This window comes from Apium graveolens, chromosome 1 (genome assembly GCF_009905375.1).
Source record: "Apium graveolens cultivar Ventura chromosome 1, ASM990537v1, whole genome shotgun sequence".
Classification (NCBI taxonomy): domain Eukaryota; kingdom Viridiplantae; phylum Streptophyta; class Magnoliopsida; order Apiales; family Apiaceae; genus Apium; species Apium graveolens.
The window spans coordinates 75,194,708-75,206,777 of NC_133647.1; the positions used below are offsets into that span (position 1 = coordinate 75,194,708).

General features: G+C 35.4%; 1 protein-coding gene across 3 annotated transcripts in view; it reads right to left on the bottom strand.

Annotated features, from left to right (window-relative positions):
* The window catches only part of LOC141664443 (uncharacterized), a 35,972-nt gene that overhangs the window by 4,673 nt on the left and 19,229 nt on the right, over positions 1-12,070 (bottom strand). Inside the window, exon 3 of one of the 3 annotated variants that reach the window (XM_074470405.1) lies at positions 8,669-8,955. The exons of 1 other annotated variant lie outside the window; for it this stretch is intronic. In XM_074470405.1, coding sequence (XP_074326506.1) covers positions 8,938-8,955 — 18 coding nt within the window. In that variant the 3' untranslated portion in view covers positions 8,669-8,937. Of the gene's footprint in view, positions 1-8,668; positions 8,956-12,070 lie in introns of those variants that run through there. One more of the 3 variants, XR_012552023.1, reaches the window with a different exon arrangement.

The following is a 12,070-nucleotide window of genomic DNA, read 5'->3' on the forward strand; positions in this document are numbered from 1 at the left end:
ACTGTACCAGGAGTAACTACAAAGGATGAATCACCCACTTGGAAGATAATACTGGGAGTTCCACGGTTACCACCATCATCAAAAACTCCAGTCCTCCAGAACCTCAGAACTTGTTGACTTGAAAATAATTCAGGCTGAGTTAAGGCGTACCCAACCTCACTATGTGCAAGAAGATCTTGCACAAAGTGCAATTCAAATGGAGCTTCAGCATGATCAAGAATTGCAGCATAGTTGTTTGGAACAAACTTTGCTCCATCAATGATTAAATCCTTTGGTGCCATGTGAAAAAATATTGAGATTCAAGTATGCCTGTTAGGTGTTTGAGATAATGTCTGTATGAAAAACCAACGTGAGAAAGAAGGAGAAAGAGAGTAAAAGTAAGGAGAGAGATAAAGTATAAAGAAAATAAAAGATTAAAGAAATCTTCTCTCTGTTGTACTTATACTCGGAACAAAAAAAATGTTACCGTTGGACACCTGTCAGACATGCAGTAATAACGGTCAGTTACCGGGCTCGAGAAAACAGGAATCATTACTTACCCAGTTGCCTAGTTTCAAGGAAAAACCGTTCCATTAATCAAGAGAAACAGTTTTAATTCAAAATTTAAACCATTAGTACTGATTGAATTATTTTTCACTGCATCATTGATATTCTGAAAATACATCACATGAAAATGACCAAGATAATTTAGATGAGTAAGTGCTGAAAATGAATCAGAACTTAATTAAAAACAAAATTTAAATGGTCATCAGAATATCAATCAGGATTTATCAACACAAGATAAAATAACTCAGAGACAAAATCTTGAAGTAAAAACAATTTTCATTAATATATCAAGTCAATACATTTATGAAATGGAAATTACATCAATACTTATACAAGATTTTCCCTAAGCTTCTAATCCTAACATCAACAGCTTTAGTCCTAGCTAAGAAGCCTGACAAAGCTGAGGATGAAGAAAAACAGGAAGAAGACAAGATTAAGTCATCTTCCTCTTCCTATCTTCGACGAACAAGATGGCGAGTCGTATGATTCGCTCTTGCTGACAGATACGACGAAGGTGAAGGTCTCTTCGAACGGCCACCAGATCACGTTTGATAACCTCTGGAAATTGAATCCAGAGATTGTGAGGGATGTTGGTGATAGGGTAGGGAGTTGGAATTCCATTCAAAAAGACATGCACAGTCTCATCACCGTAATTGTAGAACCAGCCAAATTCAGCCATTTGTGATAGAAAAAGAAAAACAAGACTGAATTTGTGATAAAAGTGTGATGAGAAGACTAATGTGAAGTGGCTGCTTATATAGGCAAGAGAATGCCAGGAGACGCAAAGATATTTAATGCTGACAGGTTTAATTAATTCTACCTCGTCTCCCTAGACTTTGAAAAAGAATAACAGTCATTGGAAAGGGGAATCATGGTCTAGACCGCACAAGACACAAGAAACAGTGGACTGTTCAAGTACAAATACCATTAATCCTAATCACAGTGACTATTAATCTTCCACTTCAACATATTCGAGTTCGAACTGAGACTGTTATCAAATTTTATTCAAAGATAAGCCAAGTAAAGGATTAGACTGAGAAATCAGAACTTAGACCTATACCAGAACTTAACAGTCATCAGAACATAATTTCTTAACTCGAAAAAGGAATGCCTATCTTAGTAAATACTCATACAAGTTCTGAGTTATGGACGTCAGAACTTAATCATTAGAACGTGTAACTTAGAACTTGTCCTCAGAATTTGTGCAATAATGACACAATGACTGTTTATCTAAAATAACATAGACCACCACAGAAATTTTCATCATTCAGATGGAGTGATTAGTGTGTGCATTAAGCTAAAAAACAAACAAAGAGTAAAGTCTGATTCACTTCAGTACATCTTAGAAATAAGGCATAACTAAAATTTTGCTAAAGATCTGTCATTGTCCTGAAACCTACTGATGAATGAGTTCATGCTAGAGTCCATCTCAACTGTTTTGTGCTAATTTTATGCATCTTTTGCAATTCTGTTTTACAGTGGCTTCTCAGTGTAAGTGAGTCACGACTGTTTATCAGAATTTATGCTATTTTCAGAGTATTTCTCCAGTAATCATAGAGTGTGAAAAGTCACCAAGAAAATATTTTGCTTTTCTGATGCATATTTACTTAATACCAGCAATGCACTTGGGTCGTCCCTTCCACATTTTTACTCTAGATCTCAAAGGAGTACCTGATTTTAATCTTTGATCTTTTTGCTTTTTTCTTTTGATAAGAGAGGTTTATCAGCACTTAGTACATTCAGCAGTTTTACTAGTATCAGAACTTAACAGATGAGTAGCATTATTCTAATTTGTGACTTAGTAATAAGATATACAAAGTAAACTTAACTAAGCTCAGTTATCAGAATTTGCTAGTGTCATAAGATTTCCACTGAAATAATTACTTCTTCCATGGAATCATTTTGTTTATTGAAGACTACTAGGTCAGTATCTAGCACAGTTATCCTCATAGGATTGAATAGGTACTAGAACAAACATATCACTTATCATAGTTTAGAAACATATATCAGACAACAGTCAGTACTTAAAGACATTTATCAATTAAGCACAGAATATACAATGAGATTAATTCTGTAAATACTGAACATAAAGTCTGATAACACAGAACAAGTCTAAGCAGATTTAGAGAAAGAACCTGAAACCATTCCAAGTTCATTTACCAATCTTGTAAAAGTAGCTTCACATAATGGTTTTGTGAAGATATCTGCCAACTGTTGATCTGTGGGAACAAAATGCAATTCCACTGTACCTTCATCCACATGTTCCCTGATGAAATGGTACCTGATGCTGATGTGCTTTGTCATTGAATGTTGAACTGGATTACCTGTCATAGCAATAGCACTTTGATTATCACAGTAAATAGGGATTTTGAAATATGTTAACCCATAATCCAGTAACTGATTCTTCATCCAAAGAATCTGTGCACAACAGCTTCCTGCAGCAATATACTCTGCTTCTGCAGTTGATGTGGAAATTGACTTTTGTTTCTTGCTGTACCAAGAAACCAATCTACCTCCAAGAAATTGGCAGCTTCCACTTGTGCTTTTCCTGTCAATTTTGCAACCTGCAAAATCTGCATCTGAGTAACCTATTAGTTTAAAATCTGATTCTCTAGGATACCATAATCCCAGAGCAGCTGTTCCTTTAAGATACTTAAAGATTCTTTTTACAGCTGTTAAGTGAGGTTCTCTTGGATCTGCTTGAAATCTTGCACAAAGACAGGTAGCATACATGATATCAGGTCTACTAGCAGTTAGATAGAGTAGAGAGCCAATCATACCTCTGTAGTCAGTAATATCTACTGATTTACCGGTATCCTTATCCAGTTTTGTTGCAGTGGCCATTGGAGTGGATGCACTTGAACAATCTTGCATTCCAAATTTCTTTAGCAAGTTTCTGGTGTACTTGGTTTGACAAATAAAAGTGCCTTCCTCATTCTGCTTGACTTTAAGGCCCAGAAAATAGCTAAGTTCCCCCGTCATACTCATCTGATATCTTGACTGCATAAGTTTGGCAAACTTCTTGCAAAGTTTGTCATTTGTAGATCCAAAAATGATATCATCAACATAAATCTGGACCAGAAGTAAGTCCTTTCCATGGTTGAGGTAGAACAGTGTTTTGTCTATTGTCCCTCTGTGGAATCCACTTTCCAGAAGAAACTGAGCTAAAGTCTCATACCCTGCTCTAGGAGCTTGCTTAAGTCCATAAAGTGCTTTGTCAAGTCTGTAGACATAGTCTGGATGTTTGGTATCTACAAAACCTGGAGGTTGTTCAACATATACCTCTTCCTCCAATTCTCCATTGAGAAAAGCACTTTTCACATCCATTTGAAAGACAGTAAACTTTTTGTGAGCAGCATAAGCCAAAAATATCCTTATGGCTTCTAACCTAGCAACTGGTGCAAATGTTTCATCATAATCAATTCCCTCCTGTTGAGAATATCCTTTTGCAACCAGCCTTACCTTATTCCTTATAATTATGCCATCACTGTCAGTTTTGATTCTGAATACCCACTTTGTACCAACAACAGATCTATTCTTTGGTCTTGGTACTAGGGTCCAGACTTTGTTTCTTTCAGATTCATTCAACTCTTCCTGCATTGCTTGCACCCAATCAGCATCTTGAAGAGCTTCTTCCACTTTCTTTGGCTCAGTCTCAGAGAGAAAAGAATTCTAAAGACACTCATTTGAAGTACCTGTTCTAGTTCTGACACCTGCATCAGGATTTCCAATTATCAAATCAGGTGTATGTGATTTTGTCCACTTCCTTGCAGATGGAAGGTTTTCTCTAGAACTGGATGCTCCCCCATGATCCATGCTATCTTCATTTTCATTTTCTGATGCTCCCCCTGAAACTATGCTCTCTGAGTTGGATTCTTCAGTATTTAGATTTTCAGCACTATCAGAACTTGGCTTATCAGAACTTGACGAATCAGAACTTGAAGAGCCAGATGCATGTTCGGATGTTTCTTGAGATGTGGTAGGATCTTGAGTATGCTCCCCCTGCATAGGTGCATCTTCCTTTAACGTAGTCACCACAGTTTCAATAACATCAGAGTTTAATCCATCAGAGTTTGCAGTATCAGGACTTAGACTGTCAGGATTTTCAGTATCAGAATATGAGTCTTCATTTGCAAATCTCAGCTGATCATGGTCAATGAAATCTTTAAGACCAGTGATCTTCTTGCCATCAAAAGAGACATTGATAGATTCCATGACCACTTTTGTTCTCAAATTATAGACTCTGAAGGCTTTTGTGGAAAGTGGATATCCAACAAAGATTCCTTCATCAGCTTTTAGATCAAACTTTGATAGCTGTTCAGGATGAGTCTTGAGAACAAAACACTTGCATCCAAATACATGAAAATATTTCAGATTTGGCTTCTTTTTCTGCACTATCTCATATGGTGTTTTTCCATGCTTGTTAATGAGTGTTGCATTTTGAGTAAAACAAGCAGTCTGCACAGCTTCATCCCAGAAATAGGTTGGAAGCTTTGCTTCTTCAAGCATTATACGTGCAACTTCAATGAGAGTTCTATTCTTCCTTTCAACAACTCCATTTTGCTGTGGAGTACCAGGAGCAGAAAATTCATGCTTTATTCCATGGCTTTTGCAGAACTCTTCCATTTTCAAATTCTTGAACTCAGTGCCATTATCACTCCTTAAAATTTTCACAGAATCTTTGACCATTTTATCCAGCTGTTTGACATGATCAATCAAGATAGATGCAGTTTCACTTTTTGTGTGCAAGAAATACACCCATGTGTATCTGGTGAACTCATCCACTATGACCAATGCATACTTCTTCTTTGCAATAGACATGACATTTACTGGACCAAATAGATCAACATGTATAAGATGATAAGGCTCAAGAATTGATGAATCAGTCTTGCTCTTGAATGAAGATTTTCTTTGTTTGGCTTTCTGACATGAATCACAAAGACCATCAGGAGCAAATACTGTGTTTGGCAATCCTCTCACAAGATCTTTCTTGACCAGTTCATTTATATTGTTGAAATTTAAATGAGAGAGTTTCTTATGCCAATTCCAGCTTTCTTCAATTGATGCTCTACTTAACAGACAGATTGCAGAGCCATCAGTACTTGTTGAAAGCTTAGCTTCATAAATGTTACCACGTCTGTATCCTTTCAGAACAACTTTGCCTTTAGATTTACTCATAATTTCACAGTGTTCTTCAAAGAAATCAACATGATAACCTCTGTCACAGATTTGACTTATACTCAGTAGGTTGTGTTTAAGTCCTGAGACCAGTGCTACTTGTTTAATTATGACATTTTCAAGATTGATATTGCCATATCCCAATGTTTTTCCAATGTTGCCATCTCCATAAGAAACAGTTGGGCCAGCTTTCTCCACAAAGTCTGATAGCAGGGCCTTATTTCCAGTCATATGTCCTGAACATCCACTGTCCAGAACTAGAATATTTTTCATGTTGCCCTGCAATCACAAAGACCACTAATTATTAGTTTTAAGGACCCAGACTTGCTTGGATCCTTTGGCCTTATTAAGTTTGTTAACATTTGCAGCGGATTTAGCATCAGAGTTTATGTTAACATTTTTCTTAACAGAATTTACACTAGAAGGAACAATGGAAACTTTCTTCAAAGAAGGTTTTATTTGATAATAATCATAGTACAAACTATGATATTCCTTACAAGTATAAATGGAATGCCATAAACTACCACAATGAAAACAAGGATTTTGTGGTTTGTATCTAACAGACTGACTCTTAACTCCTGATTTTGAAGGTAAGGAGTTAATATTCTTATTCTTCCTGCAAAAAGAAGCCAGATGGTTAGAACTTCCACAGTTATGACATGTTTTCCTAGGAGCATCAGGAACAGGTTTATAATCATTGCTTTTATTCATACCTTCCTTTCCATTCCTATTTTTCCTAGGTGATTTTACCTTGTTTGCATTCTTGATATCTTTCAGCTTATGCTTAAGCTGCTTCTTTGTCATTAAGCCTATATTTACTTCAGCTGTCTTTTCCTGTTTTAGTTTGTCAGAATTTAATTCCTCTTTAACTTCTGATTTCTCATTATCAGACTTTACAGTTACAAACTTAACAGGTTTTAACTTTGGATTTTGCTTAACAACGGGCTTAATTTCTTCAGTTCCTTTATCATTCTCATTCTCTCCATAACCTAAGCCCTCTTTCCAATTTTCACTACTTAGCAAATTTTGAGTTGTTCTGCCAGAGTTAGTCCAAGTCCTGATTATCTCTCTTTCCTTTTCTAACTCAGTTTTTAGAGATTCATTCATTTTTAGCACTTCATCCCTAACATAAAAAGCATCATCTCTATCCTTCTGAGTTTGATGGAATATAACTAACTCTTTTTCTAAGAAATCATTTCTTTTCTTAAAAGCAAGATTTTCAGAAGTTAATTTTTCACATGTTAAGGTTTGATCTGTATAACTAACAAACATGGTTTTAAGATATATTCTCAACTCATTAATATCATCAGTATGAAAAGCATAAGTAGTCTGAGGTACTTTTGTTTCAGCAGCTTCAGAACTGCTCTCAGCACTTTCTTTATCAGCATTTGCCATCAATGCATAGTTCTCCTCACTTTCAGAGTCTGAAGTATCTGTCCAGCTTTTCTGCTTTGTGACAAGAGCCTTGCCTCTGTCACCCTTTACCTTCTTGCAGTCAGGAGATATGTGGCCTTTCTCACCACAGTTATAGCATTTAACATTGGTGTAATCTCCTCTGTCAGACTTTCCTCCTCTGCCTTCAGATCTTCTGAAATTTTTCTTATCAGAAATTATGCTTTTCCTGGAAAACTTCTTTCCCTTCCTGAACTTCCTGTATGCAATCTTGGTGATTCCTTTCACCATAAGAGCACACAGCTTCATCATCTCCTCATCAGCATCAGTCTCAGGCAAACTTTCAGAATCTGAGTCATCATCACTCTCAGAACTTGATGACTCAGTATCAGACTTTATGAAAAGAGCTTTACCCTTGTCTTTCTTTGAGGAAGCTGCTTTGGGGAATTCTTCTTCAGCCTTAAGAGCAACTGTCCTTGACTTTCCTCCTTTCCTCTTGCTTCTTTGTTCCATCTCCAGCTCATGAGTCTTGAGCATTCCATAGATTTCGTCAAGAGTTGTTTCATCAAGATTGTAGTTGTCTCTTATTGTCGTTGCCTTCAAATCCCAGCATTCAGGAAGAGCTAACAGGAACTTAAGGTTTGAATCTTCAAGATCATACTCTTTATCAACCAATGACAAATCATTCAAAAGTTTGATAAATCTATCATATAAATCATTCAATGACTCATTAGTCTTTGAGTCAAAGTGTTCATACTCTTGAGTGAGTATTGTCTTCCTGTTCTTCTTAATTGTGTCAGTTCCCTGACACCTTGTTTCCAGAGCATCCCATATCTCCTTAGCAGTCTTGCAGTTGATTACCCTGTTTGACATTACATTATCAATGGCACTATACAGTAAGTGTCGTACCTTAGCATCCTTAGCAATTGATGTTATGTCCTCAGCAGTATAATCACTCTTCTCCTTTGGTACGGTCATTGCTGCTTCACCTGCAACTGCAACAGCGAGTTTGGTTGGTTTGTGAGGACCTTCCTTGATTCTATCCAGGTATTCTGGGTCTGTTGCTTCCAGGAACATGGTCATCCTTACCTTCCATATGGGATATTCAGATGGTCTCAGTATGGGGACTCTGATGGTCTCATACCGACTCTGAATTTGTGTCTTTGGTGGTTCCTCAGTTGTGGTAGGTTTAGTTGGAGTTTCTGTGTCCGACATGATTGTGTTTGGATCTTTAACTGTATGTAAGTTAACAGATAGGCTCTGATACCAATTTTTAGGTCACACACACACTGTAGAGGGGGTGAATACAGTGTATAGTACACTCAAATCGAACTTTAAGATCTTAAGTAATAGAAAACAAACTTTATTGAAACAATAAACTCTGTTACAGTATGGAACTGTTACCTCTCAGTGATGAACAAATATCACGAGAGCTGCTAGGGTTACAATGAATAATCTTTTCTAATAATGATAACACTTATAGTGTAAACCCTATGTCTGTGTTTATATACTACACAGTTACAAGATAATCGCTAATTGATATGGAATATAATTCTGCTTCCTAAAATATATCAATCAGATATCTTTTCTTCCAAGTATTCCATTCTTCACGGAATTCCTTCTTCATGCATATCTCTTCTTATGTTTATCTCGATCTTCTTTCCTTTAATCAGCTACTGTCCTTATCTGATTGTCCTTCAGCACTTAAGTTCTGATATCTATCTTCTGATGATTATCTCCTGATAATATAAGTACTGATGTCCTTAAGTCCTAACTTCCAGTATAAGTACTGATCAACAATTAAGTACTGATTTATCCTGTTCACGTAAGATCTGAAAGCTAAACATAAAACATATTAGCCATGATATTATCAAATATATCTAACATTAACAAATACCCATTTCAGACTAGTACATTTTACTCCATTAAACAGCTCAATTTCAAGAACTCTGCCCCCAATTCAAAAACACAACTTTGTTTACAATTCAAACAAGTACCCACCAATACAATCATATCAGATAATCACCCACTAACCCACAAAAGACCACCCACCCACATTTAACTAAACTATAAGAAATGCTGGTAAATAGACAAATTATACAATCCAAACAAATTTAACAACAGAGTTAAGTAATAGATAGATACAGTGTGAAATAGTTAAAATAATATTTTTAATTAATAAAATGAGGTTGAATTGCACTACTTCCACCCGGTTCCTGGAAATAAGTTGAGATGACAACGTTGGTTCGCCCGTGTAGTTTCCGACCTCGAGTTGCACTTGACCTGGACATTCATATAAGTATGATTGTCATAGTAAATACAGCACAAATAAATATTTTTAGTAAAAGTATGATTTCAATAACTTAATTTATATGATTAGACTGTAGAAAGGGTTAACACAATAGATCGAATTAGACGTACAGTATGTCTAATTCGATCTATTGTGTTAACCCCTTCTACAGTTTAATCATAAAAATTAAGTTATTGTAATTATACTTTACTAAAAATATTTATTTGTGCTTTATTTAATCTGACAATCATACTTATATGAAATAGTTAAAATAATATTTTTAATTAATAAAATGAGGTTGAATTGCACTACTTTCACCCGGTTCCTAGAAATAAGTTGAGATGACAACGTTTGTTCGCCCGTGTAGTTTCCGAACTCGAGTTGCACTTGACCTGGACATTCATATAAGTATGATTGTCATAGTAAATACAGCACAAATAAATATTTTTAGTAAAAGTATGATTTCAATAACTTAATTTATATGATTAGACTGTAGAAAGGGTTAACACAATAGATCGAATGAGACGTACAGTATGTCTAATTCGATCTATTGTGTTAACCCTTCTACAGTCTAATCATAAAAAGTAAGTTATTGGAATTATACTTTACTAAAAATATTTATTTGTGCTTTATTTAATCTGACAATCATACTTATATGAAATAGTTAAAATAATATTTTTAATTAATAAAATGATGTGGTTGAACGATTTAAGATGTCAAAACCCTAACTAATAGTTATGCATCATTAGTTGTATTTATATATGCATAACTAATATTGTAATAATCAAAACCAATTAATGCTAGGGCCGTAAAATGATCCGGGTGATCCCTGGTACCCTTTTGCTCAAGTCTCAAATCATTTTATTTTCGTAGTGTCCAGATTTGGGTCCATTTAAGAAGTATTATACAATTATGCATTTAAGTTTTACTCCTAAGAAGAGTAAATTTAGTATTTATTAGAATTTAGTTATTTATATATAAATTATATATATTTTTTATGAATATTTTAATTTTAAGTAACTGCGTATATTCAATTTTAATTAATTTATTTTCATTTTGAAATTGAAAAATACATTCTAAGTACATAATTACAATTAGATTTTGGCATAACTTTTTCATCCGTTGTTTCTGCTCCCTTTTCAAATTCTAATTCCATTATCTATTATCTATTTTCCAGCAAACCAATCTCCGAGCTGCAAAAATGAACAGTAAGTCATTTCCCACACTCTCCTTGTCTTCTAAATATATGTTACACACACACACTGTATCTATCTATTGCTTAACTCTGTTGTTAAATTTGTTTGTTTGGTTTGTATAATTTCTTACAGTTTAGTTAAATGTGGGTGGGTGGTATGATTGTATTGGTGGGTACTTGTTTGAATTGTAAACAAAGTTGTGTTTTTGAATTGGGGGCAGAGTTCTAGAAATTGAGCTGTTTAATGGACTAAAATGTACTAGTCTAAAATGGGTATTTGTTAATGGTTGTTGATAATCTGAATCTTTTATAGAAGATGGTATTTTGGTGTGTCTCCGTGATGGTGTTATCTTGTTTTTAGGTACTCGAGTTTTTTAATTAAGTTTGTTGGTTCAAGGGGAATTGGTAGCCGAATTTGTTAGTACGTCCCCGTAAAATTAGAGATTTCTTTTGTTGTTTGTCTTCTCAACTTTGGAACTTTTAATTTTGTTGGCTATTGGTTTGTCGTATTTGGAAACTGAGAGCTGAAGTTAATATTCTCTTTTGTATTCTGAGAATAAGAGTTTTCTTATTTCTGTAGAAGATTAAAAACTGAATCGAATACAATGACAATGCAGGTGAACGCAATTCTTGCGCGATCAAGCAATTCAAATCCTGGAATTTGGATGCAAGAGTTGCTGAGCTAGTAAATCAAACGTGCTTCAGTTCCTTCAGAGACATGTCTTATTTTCATAATTACAATAGGTTTATAGATGCTGCAATCAAAAAATTGGAACGTGGGGTGTTCAATTTCAATGGAACACATCTGTATCTGGGCTTGGAAGACATATTCAATATCACGGGTCTTCCGGTTGATGGGCTGCCACTTGTATGCAAAAACTTTAATGCACAAAATATCCTGGTGGAACTTTTAGGTGATGATGACCCGAGAAGAGAGGCGGCCTCCTGCTATATTCAGAAGTCTTGGTTGCTTAGGAGGTTTGAGACAGTGGACGAGGCTCACATGCAAGACGAAAGAAGCCGAAACACATGGACTCCTAAGGGCCTACCTACTTTTCTTAATTGGGACACTTCTGTTCCTTGAGAATCACAAGACTGACATTTTCGTCGGCTATCTACTATTTCTGAAGGATTTAACTCCTGATGTTGTAAACGGCTTTGCTTGGGAAGCTGCTGTCCTGCCAAAGATGCAGTCTGCATTCTTGAAGAAGTCAAATGCAATTGGCGCAATGTGGATAGTGGAGGTATGTGATTTGTATTCTCTCTTCACAACTATTAAAAGCACTTTCGAACTAACAATGTCACTATCATAAGACCTTCGAACTAACAATGTCACTGTAATAAGACCAAGCATTTTGTCCTTCATTATCTGTACTTTCACAATTAGAGCTATCTTTATGAAAGCTCAAATTTTGCTCTACTTCTACTAGATTCTCATCATCTAGATCCGCTTTTAGCATATCGACATA